Genomic DNA, 21,970 nt, shown 5'->3' with positions numbered 1-21,970 from the left:
AAATTCTCAGCAACATTCTAGCCAATAGACTCCTATACCATATTAAACACATAATATATTTTGAACAAGAAGGATTTATACCAGGTATGCAAGGATGGTTCCACAATAGTAATTCAGTCAGTCACCCATCACATAAAAGAACAAAACTATGGATTAATTGATTCAGAAAAGTTAATATGATAAAATCCAATACTCAATCTTGGTGAGAACACTTAGACTAGGAAAGAAGGGAAATTCATTCTTCAAATAATTAAAGGCTTATCCACCAGACCAATGGCTAAAATTATCCTCACTGGAGAGAGACCAAAAACATTCCCTTTTTACATGAGAACTGGACAAGGATGCCTTCTATTACTCAACTCACTTAGCAATGCCATAGGGTCAATTCCAGTTCATCGTGACCGTATGGAACAAGGTTTCATAGTGACCATATAAAGCAGGATAGAACTGCCTCTGTGGGTATCCAAGAATGTAACTCTTTTTTTTGTTTGTTTTTGACTGTAACTCGCTGTTGTTAAATCATTTTATTGGGGCCTCGTTCAACTCTTATCACAACGGACACATACATCCAATGTGTCATGCACATTTGTACATATATTGCCATTATCACTCTCAAAACATTTTCTTTCTACTTGAGCCCTTGATATCAGCTCACCCCCCACCCCCGAACCTCCCTCATGAACCCCTGATTATTTATAAATTATTATTTTGTCATGTGTTATACTGTCCGATGTCTCCCTTCACCCACTTTTATGTTGTCTATTGCCCAGGGAGCGAGTTATATGTAGGTCATTGTGATTGGTTCCCCATTTCTCCCCCACCTTCCCCTTACCTTCCTGGTATCGCTAATCTCATTAGTGGTCCTGAGGGGTTTATCTATCCTGCATTCCCTGTGTTTCCAGCTCTTACCTTTGACTGTAACTCTTAGCAGGATATGAAATGCCATCTTTCTCCTGGAATGGTTGGTAAAGTTGAACTAATGATTTTGTGGTTAGCAGCCCAATGCATAACCACTGTGCCACTAAGGCTCTTTGGAGAAGCAAAAACGCCAGAAAACCAAATTCACTGCCATCGAATTGATTCCAATTTATAAGAACTCAATAGGGTAGGGTAGAATTTCTGAGACTGTGACTATGTATTAAGGCCTCATCTTTATCCCATGGAACATCTTGGTGGTTTCGAACTCCTGACCTGGCTCTCTGCAGCCCAACACATAACCATTAAGCTACGAAATAAAGAAAAAAGCAGGAGTCTTAACACTTTGATCTCAATACCTACTATACAGCTATGGTAGTCAAAACAGGCTGGTCCTGGTAAACGACAGTCACTTAGACTGCTGAAAAGAATTCAAACCCAGAAACAAAACTCCCATCCATGTATGAACAGCATATCTTTGACGAAAGGCTGAATCCAATTATATGTGTAAGGGATAGCCTCTTTAACAAATGGTTCTCCCAAAACTAGATGTTCATTTGCATATTTTAATGTCATCATATATATTTAAATAAATCTAAATGTAAAACTTGAAATTATAATATCATAAAAGAAAAACTAGGAGAAATCTTAGGGTCCCTAATCCATGACATAAATACACTTATGAAACAAGTAAAACTGCACAAAATGTAAAAACATCAGATTTCTGGGACTTACTAAAAAGTAAATACTTATGTACATCAAAATACAACCAAAAAATTTAAAATTTAAAAATTTAAAAATTTAATAATTACAAACCAGGGAAATCATTTGTGGTATGACATTGGAGAAGGTTCTAATCTCTGCAATTTCTAGAAAATTTTTGTTCTAGTTAGGGGACAAAAAAAGCTCAACAATAAAAAGATATTCAATTATAAGATGAACAGATACTTTACCATAGGAAATATCCAGGCTGCCAGCCTGTCCACATACCACATGAGAAAATGCTTGTGATCACAAGCCATTTCTCCCCACCATTACTAGCAGAGTTAACTTGACAAAAAACATTCCAGAAAGCAGCGTAAGCTTTCCTGAGGGTCTGGAAAGATCTGGAACTGTCACACTGTCATACCCTGCTGGTGGGAATGTAACATGGTGTAACTATTGTAGAAAATTCTTTGACACTTCTTTTAAAAAATTGGAAATCAAAATATCATGTGATTTAGCAATTCCACTACTAGGTATACAGAGAAATACAAGCCATGATACAAACAGATCAGATGCACTCCTGTGCTCATTACCACTTTTTCATAATAACAAAAAGATGGAAACAAGTAAATGCCCATCAATGGATGATTCTATAAACAAACATAAAATGGAATGCTATGCAACATTAAAGAATAACAATCTATGAAACAGTTCATAACATGGATGAACCTGAATGACACTATGTTGTGTGACATTAGTCAATCGCAGAATGTCAAATATTGTGAGGCAACTGTAAAAACTTAAAATGTTTACATGTAGAAAAAATGTTCTGTAAAAGTTACTAAGAATGAGAAGGGAAGGAAGATTAAATTTAGGAATCAGTGTGCCTGAGCTTGAGTGAAGGGAAAGGCAGGATCCAGTGAGGTGGAGGTCTGAGTAAAATGATCAAGGCAAAGGAAGACCCTGGGAGTCACAATAGATTTGGAAGCAACAATTGTATATATAAGTACTATTTTGACGGGAGTTGCTACAAGACTAGAAACCTTTATTAAACAATAATATCGAAATGTGAAGCTATTGTTATTTTTGACATGTCCTCCATCTATGTCTATATACTTAAGACAGTTTTTCCTTCTGTCTAATCCTTCCTGAAGAATTCTGCCCCTCTTTGATTTATACTATTTGAAAACAACAGTTTTAGCAACCTCAAGGGACAGAAATCTCATTTCTTTAAATAACCTTTGTGTTCAGAGAACAAAAATATGTGTGAAGGGGTAAGAAGAACAGAGCTGTAGGGCCAAAGGGGTAAGGTTTCCCAATGATATTCTGGTAAGACAGCCCTTAAACCTTCGAAGAAAAAGGAAAATGCATTGTCTTGATGGACAAAACTACATCTGTGAAACGTTCCTGCCGTTTGTCTCATGAATACCCTGTACAGGGAATTTGGCCCAGAGGATGTGCTCCTTTCTTTGCCCTGGCTGGTAAGGAGAGCCCTTCTGCTTTCCTGAGGGCTCGTTTTACACAGGTCAGGATGGCTCGCCAGGGAGTCCTGTTGTCAGTTGTTCACAGATGAGTCTATCAGTATCTTCTCCCCACCGTCTTACCTGGTCCATGCAGGGAAAGGTCACTTGGTGGGAGTTAGGGACTTTGGCTAGAAGAGCCACATTCAATCATTCACTACCCTGCAGACCACCCCCATGACTCGTCTAGCCATTGTTTCTTTCTTAATAAAGGATTAACTTCCCTCATCTTTCTTTTTTCTTTTTGTGAATACATGTGTAAGCATTGTTAAGCTAGCCACGTCATACCTTTATTTTCTCCTACTTTAAGTATCCAATTTCTAAATTGTCCATCCCAATCTACCACTGAGGCTGATATGACGAGTCTTCATTTGTGGTTGGACCTTTGGGCATCTACTTGCACAAGCAAACTTTAGTCTACAGCAGGCCAATCATCAGAACTGCAGCCGTGAACTCCAGCATAGAGGCCGGCATCTTTCTCATCATTTGGTTGGGTTCGGCTTATCTCCACTGTAGCCATGGAAGCTAGGTTTGTGGGTACCAGCTGTAAGTTTGGGAGTTGACCCTCACCTCCCTACCCCTCAGACGAGGTGACGTGTGGCTCAACCACACCCAGAACACAGCTTTTCACGCTTCAGACCATTCAGACTTGCCTCTTCTCTCTCACCTTTAGCCTCTCTGAGCCACATCAGCAGACACCAATGGAACGTGTCCCAATCAGTCCGTCTTTCTCTGCTGAATTTTCCCTTCCTTTCACCTAGTAAGTGGCTCCAGGTGGTTGCCATAATGAGCACACCAAACTCACCAGCTCCTTGAAATTTTAGTCCTAGAAGGCAGCATTTTCTGCTGTGCACTGAGGTGAGAGGGGACTTAAAAAAGTTTGTGAGAAAATGGAATTGTTTTCTATGAATTTTTGAAGCCCACTCATATTTCCACATATACAAATATATGATATACAAACACATCCTTCTATATGTACTTGTATATGAGCATTTATACCTTTTGGTGTTTTTTGCTGTCAATTCAAAATAACATATGCTGGAGCACAGTGATTCCCAGCATGTCCTTTCTGCTTGCCTTAAATTTGACTGTGGTTACCTCCATGTATGCACACTTACAGTCATTTAGTGTTGTCTTCTTCATAAACAAAAATAACAACTTACCTAGGGAGGGAATTCTCTTCCCCACCCTCCATTCATGGCCACCACTGATGAACAATAGGTTTTATGTATTTTTAATGTTCTTGTTGCTTTGTTAAAATGAAAATATTTGTTTTGTGTGCAACCATCTTGATTTCATCAAATGGTTTAAGATGTTTGGGGAACTCCTTTTTTTTTCTAGTTGCTAAGTAGTATGTCATTTTGTATATGTACCACATTTTATTATCAATTCTTTGATGGGTACTTAGAATGTTTCCTCTTTTTATTATTGTAAATAGTGTTACAATGAACATAGGTGTATCTGATCTTGTCCTTATATTAGTTGCATAGGGTATATGACTAGGCTTGGAATACTGGGTTATTATATTGCACTTCTACTTCTAAATTTTGGAAATAGCAGGCTTTTTGCCACAAGGACAGTACTGTTTTGCTTTCCCACCAGTATTGTATGAGAGTTTCATACCTCTATTATCACCTCAAACCCTTTTCATATTTTCATCTTTGCCATTCTAGTAGTAAGGAAATGGTATATCATTGTGGTTTTGATTTGCATTTCTCTGGTGGCTAATAACATTGAATGTACTTCCATGTGTCCGTTGACATTTGAATAGCCTCTTTGGGGAAGTGTTTATTTTTGTCCTCTCTCTTGTTTTGATTTTTCTATTCTGTTGTTAAATTGTAGGTGTTCTCTATATATTTTAGGTATGTAGACCACTATCAGTGTTACACTTTCTGATCATTTCCCCAGTCTATTGAGTATTTATTCCTTTGATAAAGTCTTTCATTGACCACAGTATTTAACTTTCACGAGGGCCCCATTACCTATTCTGATGCTTGTAACTTCATTATGTTGTTGTTGCTGCTAGGTGCTGTCATGTTGGGTCTGACTCACAGCAATCTTTTGTGCAACAGAACAACACAGGGCCCTATTTGTGCCACCCTTCCAACTGTTCTTATGTTGGACCTCATTGTGGCAGCCACTGTGTTAGTCCATTTTCGATGGCCTTGCTCTTTTTCTCTGCTCCTCTACCTACCACATATCATTACTTTCTCCAAGGACTTGTTTTTCCTAATAACATGTCCAAAGTAGATGAGATAGTTTTGCCATCCTTGCTTCCAAAGAACATCCTGGTGGTACGTCTTCCAAGACAGATTTACTTGTTCTTTTGGCTGTCTGTGGTATTTTCATTATTCTTTACCAGAACCATAATTCAAATGCATTGATTCTTCTGTCTTTCCTATTCATTGTCCAACTTTCACATGCATCTGAGACAATTGAGAATACCGTGGCTGGGGTCAGGTGCACCTTAGTCCTCAAAGTAATATCCTTGCATCAGACATACCCACTGAAATGTGTCATTTGATTTCTTGACTGCTGTTTCCACGAGCATTGATTGTGGATCCAAGGTAGGCAAAATCTTTGACTACTCCTCAAAGAAGACAAAATCCTTGACTACATCAATATTTTCTCCATTTATCATGATGTACTGGTCCAGTTGTGAGGAGTAGGTTTTCTGTACATTGAATTGTGTAATACATACGAAAGGCTGCACTCTTTGTTCTTCATCAGCAAATGTCTCAAGTTCTCCTTACTTCCAGAACGCAAGGCTGTGTCATCTGCATATTACAGGTTGTAATCTCAATGCCACATTTTTCTGCATAAACGCCAGCTTCTCTGATGAGTTGCTCAGCATACAAATTAAGTAAGTATGGTGAGAGGCTATAGCACTAACACTTACCTTTCCTCGTTTTGAACTGTACTGTTCACACAATTGCCTCTTGACCCATGAGCACAGTTAGGTGTTCTGGAATTCCCCTTATTCTCTCAGATATCCAGTTGGTTATGATCCAAATAGTCGAACACCTTCGCATTGTCAGTGATACAGAAGTAAGCATCTTTCTGGTATTCTTTGCTTTCAGCCAACATCCATCTGAATCAGCAATGATATCCCGTGTTCCATGTCCTCTTCTGAATCCATCTTGAACCTCTGGAAGGTTCCTGTCAATGTACATCTGCAACCATTGTTGGATGATCTTCAACAAAATTTTCCTTTTTTATGTGTTATTGATAATTTATTATTAATAATAATATTTATGTGTTATTGATAATTTATTATTAATAATAATATTTATGTGTTATTGGTAATTTGAGAGTTATGGGGCGGGTTATCTTTTTTTGGACTGGGCACAAATATGTATCTCTTCTAGTCAGTTTGCCAGGTAGCTGTCTTCCAAATCCCTTGGCATAGATAAGTGAGTGCTTCCAGTGAGTGCTTCCTCAGCTTCTTGAAGCATTTCTATTGGTATTCCATCAATTCCTGGACCTGTTGTTTTTTCAGCTTTCAGTGCACCTTTGACTTCTTTCTTCAGTACCGTTGGTTCTTCCTCATGTGCTACGTCTTGAAATGGTTGAGCGTTGACTAGTTTTTTGTTGTTATAGTGATTCTGAGTAGTCTTTCCATCTTCTTTTGATGCTTCCTGCATCATTCAATATTGAGGCTTGTATTTTTTCAGTTTAAGATTGCTGACCGTAAAAAAAAGAGATGACTGACCATGTTCTTCCTTTTTGGCTTTATAAGTCTAGGTCTTTGCACATTTTATCATAATATTTTATGTTGTCTTCTTGTGGGAGCCCTGGTGGGACAGTGGTTATATTTTGGGTTATATGTTTGATAGCACTTAGTAAAGGAGTTTGAATTGTAATCTTGAGATAAATTTGAGCTCAACCTTTTTAGGTGAGTGCATAGTTTGTATCACCTAGGCACTATCTCACTGTACATATATTAATTGACATTTTAAAAACCATTTTATTAGGGCTCCTACAACTCTTATCACAATCCATACATGCATCAATGTGTAAAGCACATTTGTACATTCATTGCCCTCACCATTCTCAAAACATTTCCTCTCCACTTAAGCCCCTGGCATCAGGTCCTCATTTTTTCCCCTCCCTCCCCCCTGCCCCTTCCCTCATGAACCCTTGATAATTTATAAATTGTTATTTTGTCATATCTTGCCCTGTCTGACGTCTCCCTTCACCCACTTTTCTGTTGTCCTTCCCCCACGGAGGAGGTCACATGTAGATCCTTGTAATCGGTTCCCTCATTCCAACCCACTCTCCCTCTACCCTCCCAGGATCGCCACTCACACCATTGGTCCTGAAGGGATCATCCGTCCTGGACTCCCTGTGTTTCTGGTTCCTATCTGTACCAGTGTACATCCTCTGGTTTAGCCAGACTTGCAAGGTAGAATTCGTATCATGATAGTGGGGGACGGGGGAACCATTTAGGAGCTAGGGGAAAGTTGTATTTTTCATCGTTGCTACATCTCATCCTGACTGGCTCATTTCCTCTCCGAGACTCCAGTGGCCTACAAGTGGACTTTGGGTTCTCACTCCGCACTCCCACCCCCTCATTCACTATGGTAAGATTTTTTGGTCTGATGACGTCTCATACCTGATCCCTTCGACATCTCGTGATCGCACAGGCTGGTGTGCTTCTTCCATGTGGGCTTTGTTGCTTCTGAGCTAGATGGCCGCTTGTTTACCTTCAAGCCTTTAAGACCCCAGACGCTATATCTTTTGATAGCCGGGCACCATCAGCTTTCTTCACCACATTTGCTTCTCCACCCGCTTTCTCTTCAGCAGTTGTGTCGGGAAGGTGAGCATCATAGAATGGCAATTTAATAGAAGAAAGTATTCTTGACTTGAGGGAGTACTTGAGTGGAGGCCCAATGTCCTTCTGCTACCTTAATACGAAACCTGTAAATATATGCACATAGATCTATTTCCCCATCCTCATATATAAATATATTTGCATATGTAAATTTCTTTATGTAGACCTCTATAAATGCCCTTTGCCTCCCAGCTCTTTCCTCTATTTCCTTTGACTTTTCTCCTGTCCCACTATCATGCTCAGTCCCCACCAGGGTTTCAGCAATTCCCCTTTGTTACTTTACCCTTGATCATGTCCTACCAGGCCTCCCACACCCACCTCTTCACCAATTTGGATTACTTGTTGTTCCCTTGTCCCTGGGTTTGTTAACCACTCCCTTTCCCCCACCTCCCCCTTTCCCATGTTTCCCTGCAACTGTCGGTCCTGTTGTTTTCTCCTCCAGATTGCTCATCCAGCCTATCTTATTTAGACAGACCTGCAGAGATAAAAACATGCACAAAAACAAGACAGAGCAAAACCAAGCAACAGTATACAACAAAATAACAACAACAAACCAATGACAAAAAACAAAACAAAACACAAAGAAAGAAAAGCTTGTAGTTAGTTCAAGGATTGTTTGTTGGTCTTTAGAATTGACATTTTAAGGAAGAATTATCTTATCACCTCAATTTATTTACTTATTCAATCATTTATATCAACATCTAGTCTTTGATATCTTATTCTCTGGTTTATAATCTACTACTATTATTATTTGGTAATCAAAATAACCAGTAGAATTTCTGACGCAGTGTCAGCAATTATAATTTGAGGGATAGATGCAAGTATATGAAGGCAATGAGAAGGAGGGTTTAGCTAAGAGCTCGGTTCATAGCTTCCTGGTAAGATAATTGCTAATCAATTCATCTCAATGTGTTACAGGATATTGAAGCCAAAAAAGAAGCTCAGAAGGAAAAAGAAATTGATGAACAAGAAGCGAATGCCTCATCATTCCATAGAAGTAGGACTCCGTTAGATAAAGACCTTATTAATACAGGGATCTATGAATCTTGTGGAAAACAGTGCTTGCCTCTTGTTCAGCTCATTCAACAGCTTCTTAGGTAAATCTTAACTGTTATTAATAATTTTTATTAATTAAAATGTAAAAGTTGACACCCAGTGGGAAACTTTAAGTGCATTGGGAACTTGGGTATGTGAATGTCTTTTATCAACCGTACATTTTATGAATATAAGTACAAGTTCAGTTAAATGTTACAGTTGAAATGTGCACTAAGCACAGTGACTTCTGAAGATTTACTATGAAAAAATTAATGGGAAATATCTCCAAATTTCTTTAATTTTTTAAAAGAATTTCTATTTTTCTTTTCTTACATCATCACCGTGATGTAGGAGTATTTATTTCTCTATTTCAGAAAAGTTACATTTTCTTTCCCCAACAGTTTTGTTGGCACATAATTCAGGTATCATACATTTGAATGGTTCAGTCATTCAATCACATGAAGGGTAGTTGTACAATCACTACATCTATCTTAGAGCCTCCTGCCTCCCCCATGGTTATATTGCCTCTAAACCGAGTGTGCAATCATGATCAGTTCTAGTGTTCGCTCCCCTCTCCCACCTTCATTGTTTACTCCTGAAATTCCCTTTCCCTCCCTTTCACCCACCCCCCCACCCCTGAATTCCCTGTAACACCTTGTATCAGCTATTCTTATACATCCATTCCTCCCAGTTGAGAAACCCCGCAGAAAACAATGAAAGACAAATCGCACTAAGGTGGTAAGATAAGATCAGATTAGTATAAAGGAAAAAATACAAATGATGCATAAGACCCCCATCAACGTTCAAAAAGCCAGGGAAGAAATTTCTGTCATAGGACAACTAAGAGATGCTTGCACCCAGTATGAATTCAGGTCGTGCCTGAGGACAACTGGTCTGGTACCGAGCTCAATCCAGCATAATCAAGATTACAGTGGTCTTTGCCAGAAAGTAAGGCTGTTTGAATCTGCCAGTGGCTTGGTCTGACTAGATACTCTGTAGATGGGTTTTGGGCTCCCACTGCTCTCCACAGCCATCTACAAATTGGGTGTTCACAATTTTAGTTCTGATACTTTTCTCTTCGCCATTTTCAAATTTTGTAATTGTCATCTTTGGATCACACAAGCTGGTATGCTTCTTCTGTGTGGACTTAGATGGCTACTTGTTTGAATACTTAGATGACTGCTTGCTTAGATGGCTACTTGTTTGAATACTTGCCTTTAAGACCCCAGACAAAATTCCAATTGATAGCCGGGATCATCTTTTTTCCACCACACTTTGCTGTGGTGCTATTGTCCTCAGTGATTGTGTCACGAAGGTGAGTATAGAGAAGGGCCATAATGTAAGAACTAACTGTTCTTAAATTGGAGCTAGCATTTAGTGCGAGCCCAGAACTCATCCTGGGTCTATGTTTTTATTTTTAATTTTTAAATTTGCTGTAACTTGGGAATTAAGACATATGTCATAACATTCCATAGTTCAACCATGTCAAACATAATTGTACAATTTCTTCCATAAGCAGTCTCCAGACATACTTTTCCTTCCTGGGCTTCTTTTTATTTATTGTAATATTACTTTGAAAATATTGGTACGAATGATATAAAGTATTAACATTCATTTTCGGTCAATCTTTTCACCTTTTGTAATATAACTACTAGTTTTGACTTCTCTTTGTGACTCACGCACATTGTCCTTCTGTTGGTAACTCTCCCTGTCTTGTCTGCATAGCCCACCTTTATCCCTTCATCCTTACGTAAGGTGATTTTAGTTTTTAGTTTTTGATTCCTGTGGTGTTTAAGGTCAGGTTGGTTTTATGACAGGCTTAAAATAAGCACATAACTTTAAAAAAATACAGAGGAAGCACTTAAGCATGGAAATATTATCGTACAGAACACTATTAGCCTGCTTATGATCTGATCCAAGCTGTTTTCAGACACTAGGTTATGTGCCTCTCCATTTGAGGAGATAAGTTTAACATTTTAATTTCTTATTTATGTGTTAGTGATCAAAAGGTTCTTGATCTGTTGAGTTGAGTGATCAGTTATCTTTTAAAAATCCCAAAGATCTAAATGAGTTTGGAGACATTTTATGTACTTTACATACTATTATTTATGATAAAACTTAAATTAACTAAATTCCTTTGTGCAAAAAATACATTGTGGAACAGATTTGAGAGGAACTCTTTAGTCTCATGCTGGCAGAGAGCCATCAAATTCCATATGGATATGAAAATACAGAGCTATGCAATGTCTATACTTAGTGAATCTTATCAGAATTTTACATTTTGGGTTTAGATGTAAATTTTATTCTGTGGAAATAAAACTGTTATTGTATTCTATTACTATATTTTTCCAGAAGTAGAAGCAGAAAGCATATTTTTGCTTTGTTGTAGTGTAGGGAGCCCTGGTGCCTTGTGATTTTGTATTGGGCTGCTAAATGCAAGGTCAGCAGTTGAAGCCCTCAACCGCTCTGAGGGAGAAAGGGCTTTCTGCTCCCATAAAGAGTTACGGTCTTGGGAACCCTGAGGGACTGCCTGCCTTGTTCTATTTGGTTCTGTAGGGTTGTTACAATCAAAATGCACTCGATGGCAGTGAGTTGTTGTTTTTTCCTGGAGTGATTCCTAGGCTCCCCTCCCATGACAGTGACTGATTTTACCTGGACTGGTTTGTGTCTCCTGGTTCAGGGGGGCAGGGGGCTGTGTGATAGTCAGTGGCAGCCTTGTCAATGACGCTCTTCTTTTTCTGACAGTCTACCTCTAATAATTCACTCCTCATTTTGTTCTTAACACCAATACCTTGGAATTAAGCTACTGTACAGGCAAGGTTTATCTTATTGGAGTTTCTTTTATTCCTTCTACTCAAATGCAGACAGCTGCCCTCTTCAAACAGGTTGCTAATGGAACTCAAGCAGCTTGGTGCTTCCTCCCGGGTCATGGTGATCCCTCCCTTCTTGCCATTTTTATCTTTTTGAAGTTGTATCCTATATTCTGATGGGATGAAAAATATACACTAATTTTCTAACTATGGTTTCCAGGACTTACTCTTTTCCTTCTACATCTACTGATTGCTACTCTTGTAGGTGTGGAGACAGATTTCTAAGGTAGATGCAGGTATGTGATTGTTAGGCTTATTGTTTTTCCTTTCATAAGATTACCTTTTTAAACTAGATCCTCTATCACTTTGGTTTATTTTGTGTAGCTCTGTTGGAGCACACTTTGGAAAAGAGAGAGGCAACAGTTCTTGGTAGAGTCTTAACAGCTCTTGCGATCAGTGCTGACTGAGGTAACGCTGGTGCAGACATGTGTGATACACATCTGGGTAGGGAACTGAGCCATAGCCATTGTCGGTATGAGCAGTGTTTCTATTTAAGCTTTTAGTACTTTTTAAAAAACACCTCTCTCTCTAACAGAGATGACTTGTTAAATTTTTCAACTTTATTTTTGCTACACAGAAACATTGCTTCTCAAACTGTGGCCAGATTGAAGGATGCTGCTCGCAGGATCTCATCTTGTTTGGACTTCGAGCAACACAGTCGTGAAAGATCTGCCTCCTTGGATTTGTTGCTGCGCTTTCAGCGTTTACTTATCAGTAAACTTTACCCAGGAGAGAGTTTTGGTCAGATCGCAGATATTTCTAGTAAGTTGCTTAAAATGTGGAAATGTCCTGAATTTTAGTGCATTTTGTTAAATATCAAGATTTTTATTGGCATATACCTCACATATCATACAGTATAATTGTTCAGTCATTTAGGAAGATTTGTGCAAATTCTGAGCATTTTCTTCTCATACTCATTGTTATGAACTTCCCATTTCCTCTTATCCTCTGCCGCCATTCCCTTAGGAAATTATCAATCTTTTCTATATGTCCGTCTAACCTGGATTTCATGTACAGAAAATTAAACAAAACAGACAGGAAGAAACAAATACAAAAACCAACAACAGTGATGAGAAAATATAGAAAACCTCTATCAAAAAGAAGAAGAAAATATTAAAAAATTGAAACCACTTTAAAATGGGTCAAAAGGGATAAAATGCACTACATTTTAACCTAATTACACCTGTCATAATCCATTTTATAATGTTCTCTGTCTGATTACAAGACTATTCACTTCCTTGGACTATGATCACTGGAGGTTTATGCCATATGTCAATCCTACAAATAGATTGTGGACTTCCGCTGTCATGCATAGCCCTCTGCAGACCGGGTGATCATGATTTAAGCTCTGATACCATTCCTGCCTTTGGATTTGGATTTTAATCCTTGGATCACACAGGCTGGTACATGCTGCATCCATGTTGATTTAGTTGAAGCCTCACTGAGATCACTGCTTGTTTGAAGACAAGCCTTTATGACCCAGATACTACTGCTTCTGGTACCTGAGTACCATCTGACTTCTTTACCACACTTTTCTACACGTCCCCTATCTTCAGTGATCTCTTCATGTGGGTGAGCCTCAAACAGAGCCATGCTAAAAGAACTAATTATTTATAGACGGGACCTAAGTGTGGGCACAGAATCCATTCATATATCAATGGATTATCTATCTCGTGTTCACTTTTGAGACATCATCATTTTATGATAGAGAATATTGTAAGTCATCCCTTTGAGACATAAAGTAATTCTATTGATAGTGTATTCAATTTAGCCATGGTCTAGAGTTTTAAATGAAAATTAAATAAGAAAAATTATTCAAGATAAGCCAGCTTCAGACCTCTGCATGAATTGTTGACTTGTACAGGTTAAACTCTTAAGTGACTGGACACTATTTACACAAACAATGGGTATTGGTGATTTAAAATTTTACTCACAAAGACAGGAGCAGGCTAATACCAGACTAATGCATGTCGTAAGAAAGCCAGGAGGGCATTAAAATCATAAATATATGGTAGTCTTGGATCCCCGTTCATCGGGCACCCTCAAAACATGAGATCCACACCAAAGTCCCATTACCGCCAATTCAGTACCCTTGGGACGGCAGTCACCTGCTTTTTATGACATTAGGGCTTTTAGTACAAGGGAGTGTGTTGGTTCCTTTTTTTTTACAGGTGGTTTGAGGTAAACCCTAGTTCACGTAGGGTCCACATCGAATCCTTTTGTTGTGTACCCTGAAAAGAGTCTAAAGCCCCAGTAGTCTATAGCACATGACCTGGGTCAGCAAGCACTGGATAGAATCTAGGTCAAAAGTGTCCAATTAGGAACATAGTACCAAGCTTATTAACTCCCATGGGGTCTATATGAGTAGTGTTAAGCAGCACCACCCCCAACCCCCACCCCTGGCCTGTGTGGAGGTTGCTCCTCATGATTTACCTACCTGCACCCACAAGAATGTAAATGTAATTTCCTTCTTGTCCCTATTCCCTGATCTTGACTTGAATTTCCAGTAAGATTGATTATCACTCTTGTTAGGAGTGTCTACTGATTTGGGTAACCTTAGCACAACATTGTGTGGCAGACTGAGAATGATCTTCCATTTTCTCCATTTGGAACAACTAGCTGATAGGAGATCTCCTGTGTTGAAGTGGTTTTAAAATGTACATGTAATGGGCTGGTATGTGGTTCATGGGCAGTCGTCAAGCCCTCTGCATCATTGCTTAGAAACTGTATTAGAATATTACAGGACCTGAGAGCAGAAGCCTGCCTTGGTTTTTGTGTTTAGCCTTATAGAAGTAGACGTGTACAATATCTGTGCTTTTGTGATTGACTAGCTTCATGCAGCATGACGCTTTCTAGGCCCCACCTATGTCATGAGGGGTTCCGTGCTTTCTTCACTGTTTTTTAGGGATGCGTAGTATTTTACTGTGTGTATGTACTAAAGTTTATCCATTCTTCTATTTCCAGTGGTGTGTGAGCTCTTGGGTCAAGTAAAGGTAGTGGAGTCTGTCTAGTGACTTGGGAAATATCCAGTACGAGCTGAAAACATGGTGGTAAAATGGAGAAAGCGGGAAAGAGAGAACTAAATAAAAGTAGTGATAGTAATAATAAGAAGCTGTTTGGATAAGCCCGCAAATCTGTAAGAGTAATGGGAAAATAAATTTGAAGAGGTAATCTTCAAATACTTAGGTTTAATGGAAATATATTTCATGACAAAAAAGAGAACAGATAGAGATAATGGGTAGATTTGATAGAAGAGGGATGAAAGGGACAAAATATTTGGGTGAGGCCTGGGTGTGCTATGTGACGGGGATTGGGGTGTGTCTGTGCACTTAGGCCCTGTTCTGGCGGCATTGCAGGAATCTGCCAGCTTCCCTCTTTTTGCCCCGGGGAGGCAGTGCCTCTTCTCCTTAGTGTGGGGTCACACCAGAAAAGGACAATAGAAGATAAAGTGGGAGAAAAGTTGGTGGTTGGGGTGGGGGGTGAGAACTATAATAAAACAAAAGTACAAAATTTGAAAAAATGAAACCCAAACCACCTTGTGGTTGGGGATTCCTGGTCTTTTGGTAGAGTTATTATGTGCACAAGTACACTGCTTGGAAGAGGTAGCGCATGGAGGTAAGGCATCCCAGAACAAAGCAGGAAAGAAGGATGCAGGGGAAAAATATTGAAACGTGAAGCTTCGGTACTGATTATATTTGCACCTACACAATGTGCTTTCCACCAGGGCCCTCAGAGGCCGGCGAGGTAATAGGTTTGGTTGGCTGGGTGGCCTCAGAGGCCAGGAAATATTGGTGGTGCCAGGGAGGAGCAGGGCTCATAGAAGCTTCTCCTGATACTTGTCATTGGTGAAGGAAATTCTGTCAGCAGGTGATGCTAAGGAATTTAGTTCTGCTTAGTTTTTCAGTCAAACTTTTTGATACCAGGACAATCACAATCTCTCTCTTAGTGGAGTCTCTGGTAGTTGCTGAGGAATTCTTGGGGTTTTTATCTGGTGGCTGTACACTCTCCTCTCCCTTTTAGTTTTCTTGTTCTAGGTATTTTCTTGTGCCTGTTCCGTATACCCAGGTGCATAGTTCTTATATTCTTTTGTGCACTTTTCTCAGGGAACTTAAAAGACTTCATTTTGCATTCAGTTTGCCTGATTGCTTACTTTTATATTTGATTCAGTAAAAATTTTCATTTTATTCTCTAGAGATTTAAGTTTTTTGACATCAGATAGAGCATCCTTTACATTTGTTTTATTTTTATAGAACATTTATCACATTTTATATAGAGTGCTGGAGACAGACATAATGTAGGAGGTAAACAGTGATATACTAGTTTATATACCATATGGAAAGTCATTTGAGTGCAGTGGGAAGACTTGCTGTGGGAAGAAGACTGGGTTTCATTTATACCTCTGTGACTTGTTAGCTGTTTGAATAAGTAAATCTCCTGTGGTCATATGTGTTTTATCTACCAAATGGACAACATACCTTATTGTGCCTGTGAAGATTGCGATTGGATTCCAAGACTGTATATACCACATGGTTCCTGGTGTTTCTCACATGTTTTTAAGGTTATTTCTGTTCACACACATGTAGGTTTGTTTGTCAAGAGTAGAAAGAAAGGCGTAGTGCCTATATCCACATTTTCTTAAAAAACATTTTATTAGGGGCTCATACAACTGTTATCGCAATCCATACACACATCAATTGTGTAAAGCGCATTTGTACATCATTCTCAAAACATTTTCTCTCCACTTAAACCCCCGACATTAGGTCCTCATTTTTCCCCTCCCTCCCCGCTCCCTTCTCCCATGGGCCCTTGATAGTTTATAAATTGTTATTTTTTCATATCTTGCCCTGTCCAATGTCTCCCTTCACCCACTTTTCTGTTGTCTGTCCCCCAGGGAGGAGGTCATATGTATTTCCTTGTAATCGGTTCCCTCTTTCCAACCCACTCTCCCTCTACATTTTTATAGGTGTTTATTCTTTATAGGTGTATATTTTTAATATTTTATTACTTTTGCAAAAAAAAAAAAAGGCACTTGATGAAAATGTTCAGGTTTAATAGGTGAATCTGTAGTCTGGAGGAGGTAGACATTAGAAAGTTAAGCAGCCAAAAATGATTGAAAAGTCATCAAGGACTACCGTATATACTCGTTTATAAGCTGAATATTTCGGCACATTTTATATGCAGTGTTTGTGGTAAAATTAGGTGTCTAGGCTGATATTCGGGTTGGCTTATACTCGAGTATATTCAGTATCTAGGAAGAGAGGTGAGTGATTTGATAAGAACTGAGAAATGCCTGGTTTTGTTCCTTGGAAGTAGTTTACAAATTTTAAACTTGAACTTTGAAACAATTGTTTGTGGATTAGATATAAAAATTCAAGATATATTAAATTATGACTTTTGTATTTATACACTTAAATTTTCTAGGTTGGACGTAGTGCATTGTATAAAATTTGATGTAGTCAAATGGACTCTTTGCTGTTAGGTGATATAAAAAGAACCAAGGACTAAGAGTTAATATACTGCTGTTTTAAAGATAAAAAATCTGTAGAGGACAGGACAGTATTGGAGATACTCAATTTATTTATAAAACTAATAAAGAAAACTAAAACTCTCCTATTGAGTTGATTCCAACTCATGGCAACCTGATAGGCTAGGGTAGAACTGCCCCTTTGATTTTCAAAACTTTTAAATCTTCTACAGGACCAGACAGCTTCACTTTTCTGAGAATAAACTGGTGGGTTGAACCATTGATCTTGCAGTTCAGTGAAAATTAAATCTTCTAAATCTTTTCTAAGGTCCTGAGCTAATGGGTGTTGGATCCTTGCTGAAAAAGTACACAGCTCTTCTGTGCACACACATTGGAGATCTATTGCCTGTGGCAGCCAACGTCGCTTCCACTAGTTGGCAGCACTTTGCAGAAGTGGCTTGCGTCTTGGAAGGGGACTTCACTGGTATTGTACCTATTTTATCCTCAGCACAAGTATCTATTTTAGCAGATTGATGAAAGTTAAAATATGTTTTTTTCAGATAATACTGTATGCATATGCTCTTTAAATTAAATTTTTTTTCTTGTTTTGCTGCCCTGTGTCCTTTTATTTATTTATTTATTTTGTTACTAACAATTAGCTATTAAGCCACCTACTTACTGTTAAAACCTTATCACCACAAATATAACTAGTGATTTAGGTTTGTAGGACCAATGTTAGTACTTCAATAATGAAGTTGATGATAGTTGTCTGATTTTACTTCAGTCATATAAAAATTAGTTGCCCCTTTCAGAAGCTTAGTAAATTCTAATAATAATATTTATGTAAGTTCATTTTGTGACATTATAGCACATAACTGAGTGACTTTTTATGACCCCATATATAATGATAAACATTTTGAATAAACAACTGAGAGGTAATTGTTCTGTGCTGAAACACAGTATTTAAACAAATGCATTTTTGTCAACCAAGGGCTCTTTTTCAAAATAGCTATAAAACTGTGGTCATGGACACAATTTCCCTTATTTTCTGATTAATTAGAAGTTAAAGATAGAGAGCACATTTATAAATAACTTCATATTTTAAATGATAATGCTTCTCCTCATTTTTCTTTTTCTATATAGGTGTTCTCCTCCCAGAACTCGTAGTGTCTGTAACACTTTTACTCAGTAAGAATGCTGGTCTTATGCAAGAGGCTGGAGCTATTCCTCTCTTGGGCGGCCTATTAGACCATCTGGATCGATTCAACCACTTAGCACCAGGGAAAGAAAGAGACGATCATGAAGATTTAGCCTGGCCTGCCATAATGGGTATAACCTTTTTTAATATTATTCTAAATTCAACCTATTCTTGACTTTCCAGGTGTAAGACAACAAAGAAAAAAACCAATTTTCCATTTCCATTGATGGGTGTGGAAAAAAGATAATAAAAAGTAAAAAAAGCAATTGGAAATTAAATATAATCCCATTTAGAAGTTGTTAGGTGCCTTTATTTCAGCTTCACTCATAGCAAGCCTATGTATAACTGAGTGAAGCACTGCTCAGTCTTGTATCAGCTTCCCAATTGTTAGGTTTGAGCCCGTGTTGAAGCCATTATGTCAATCCATTCTATTGAACGTCTTCCTCACTACCTCTGTACTTCGCCAAGCATGGGGTCCTTTCCCAGGGACTGGTCTCTCCTTATATGTCCAAATTGCACGAGGTGATGTCTTGCTACCCTCACTTTTTAGAAGCATTCCTGGCGTGAGATGTTCTGGCTCTGCACGGTGCTTTCCACATTCTTTGCTAACACGGTTAATTCAGTGGATCAGTTCTGTTTCAGTTATCCTTGTTTATGTTCCATCTTTCCTATGCATATGAGGGTTTTGAAAATACCATGATTGGGTCAGGTTCACTCTGGTTCTCAGAGTGACACTTTTGCTCTTTAATAATTTAAACAGAGTTGCTCATTGTAGTACATTGTTTGGTGTCTTGATTGGTACTTTCTTGAACATTGATTGTGGGCCAAGTATAATGAAATCCTTCACAACTTTGATCATTTCTCCATTGTCCATGCTTTCTGTTGGCTCACTTGTGAGGATTTTTTTTAATATACATTAGGTTGTAATCCATTTTGAAGTCTACGTTCTTTGACTTTTAATCAGGTGCTTCAAGATTGTGTCATTTGTATGTCACTGGTTGTTAATGAACCTTCCTTCAATTCTGACGGTATTCTTCTAAATAGAATCCGGCCTCTTGTATTATTTGCTCAGTATACAGATTAAATAAGTATGGTAAAAGTATATATACTTCACTGACACGCACCTTTTCTGATTTTGAACCTTGTGGGTATTTCTTGTTCAGTTTGAACAACTGCCTCTCCATCTGTATATTATGGTTACACATGGGTACAATTAAGTGTTCTAGAATTCCCATTCTTCACAGTATTATCCATAGTTTGTTGTGATCCCCACAGTCAAATGTCTTTACATAGTCAATAAAGCACAAGTAAACATCTTTCTGGTATTTTCTGTTTTCACCAAGTTCCATCTGACATCAGCAATCATAATCCTCATTCCATGTTGTCTTGTGAATTCAGCTTGAATTTCTGGCAGCTCCTTTGTTGATGTACTACTGCAACTGTTTTTGAATGATCTTCAGCAAAATTTTACTTGCATATGATATTAATGATATTGCTTGGTAATATCAGCATTCCGTTGGCTCACCTTTATTTGGGATGGGTATAAATATGGAGTTCTTTCAGTTAGTTGTCCAGGTAGCTGTCTTCCACATGTTGTGGCATAGATGAGTGTTTCTAGTGCTTCGTTAATCTGTTGAAATATTAATAGCTATTTCATCAATTCCTGGAGCCTTCATTTTAGATAATGGCTTCAGTTTAGGTTTGACTTCTTCCTTAAATACCATTTTTCTTTTAAAAATAGTTTTAATAGCATATACTTCACAAATTAAACACTTTAATTGTTCAGTCACATTAAGAAGAGTTGTATAATCATTATGGCTGTCAATTTCAGAGCACTTTTTTTCTCATACTCAGGTTGTTAGTTCCTCATTTCCCCAACTTTCCCCGCTATGTCCCTCCATAATTATTAACCCAATTGTTGTTTCTATAAAGATTTACCTAACCTGCATGTCTTATACAGAAAATCATATAAAACACAAATAAACAAAAACCCAACAACCAAGAACAATTTTAATGAAAAAAACAAACAAAAAAAAACCCCCAGAAAACCTGAAAACTGAAACAACTTCAAAATGGAGATAAAATGAGAAGACATTGCATTTTAATCTAACCACCTCTGCCATAAAGAATTTTAAAATGCTCTCTGATAACAAGACTTTTCAAATCCCTGGACTATGGTCTGAGGGGTCCACTGGAGGTTTACTGCGTGTGTGGAGCCCTGCAAATGGATTTGGGGCTTGCGCCACACACAGCCTTCTGCATACTGGGTGTTTAGAATTTAAACTCGGATGCTGTTCCCTCCTTTGGGTTTGGATTTGATTATTTATAATCCTTACATTCTTCCATGTGGACTATTTTTGACTCCTCATTAGCCCTTAAGACCCCAGATGCTATTCTTTCTGAAAACCAGGTATTATCGGTTTCTTTACCACACCTCGCTATAGCACCCATATCTTCAGTAATCTTTTTATGAGAGCAAGCATTGAATAGGACCATGTAGCAGGAAATAATTATTCTTAGATTGGGCTAGAATTAAGTGCAAACCCTAAATTCATTCATATAGCTGTAGTTTTTATATGTCGTTGAGTATTATTGATTCCTGATCATATATATTGATCATTTCTTTTTGTTACAAAGACTGTTTTCTTTCCATCTTCTTTTGTTGCTTTTTATTATTAAAAATGTTCCCATAAGATTCTTCAATATTGCAACGAGCTTGATTTGGTTTTCTTTCTTTCTTTCAGCTTGAGAAATGCTAGTCCTCTCCCTTTTGCTTGGTCTTGCAAAATTCTGTCATGTGATCTCCAGCTTTGTTTCTTTCACAAGGCCATATTTTCCAACCGCTGACCTCACTCAGATCTTTGCACATTTCATTATAATACTGAACTTTTTCTCCTTAAACTGCCCTTTGAAATTTTCGGTTCTGCTCTTACTTCATCGTTTCTTCCATTTGCTTTAGCTGCTCTGTGTTCAAGAGCAAGTTCCAGAGTCTCTTCTGAACCCACTTTTTACCTTGGCCTTGCTTCAGTGTTTGAATTGTGAATGACTATTTTTATCAAATATTTTCTGAATCTCGATGAGCATATAGTCTATTAAATTTATCTGAAAATTATTATTTTTTTCCTGTTAAATAGACTGACCATTTCTGAAATAAAACTTTCTTAGTATATTGGTTATAGTAATATGTGTTGCTGATTTTGGTTTGCTGTTTATTATATAAGTGATATTTGCTTGTTTTTTCTGTTATTGCCTACAAGTTATTGATAATCACTATTCCTCCACTCAAAAAGAAGTTACTATGTGTATTAGTCTGGGTACTTTGGAGAAACAAATCCATGGTGACTCACGTATAAGAGAGAGTTTTATGTAAAGAAAAGGTGCATCACGAAAACATCCCAACCCAATGCTGCCCAAGCCCACAAGTCCAAC

At 38.1% G+C, this 21,970-nt stretch overlaps 1 protein-coding gene across 1 annotated transcript in view; it reads left to right on the top strand.

Moving 5' to 3' along the window:
* HERC2 (HECT and RLD domain containing E3 ubiquitin protein ligase 2) overlaps positions 1–21,970 on the top strand; it is a 283,798-nt gene that overhangs the window by 79,698 nt on the left and 182,130 nt on the right. Inside the window, exons 20-23 of the mRNA XM_004700032.2 lie at positions 8,893–9,071; positions 12,457–12,641; positions 17,672–17,827; positions 18,487–18,672. Of these exons, the coding sequence (XP_004700089.1) occupies positions 8,893–9,071; positions 12,457–12,641; positions 17,672–17,827; positions 18,487–18,672 (706 nt within the window). The remainder of the gene's footprint in view (positions 1–8,892; positions 9,072–12,456; positions 12,642–17,671; positions 17,828–18,486; positions 18,673–21,970) is intronic.

This window comes from Echinops telfairi, unplaced genomic scaffold (assembly GCF_000313985.2).
Source record: "Echinops telfairi isolate 266 unplaced genomic scaffold, ASM31398v2 ScPeMD7_7475;HRSCAF=8513, whole genome shotgun sequence".
NCBI lineage: Eukaryota > Metazoa > Chordata > Mammalia > Afrosoricida > Tenrecidae > Echinops > Echinops telfairi.
Note: the sequence above shows the minus strand (reverse complement) of the source record. Positions and strands in the feature narration are given on the sequence as shown.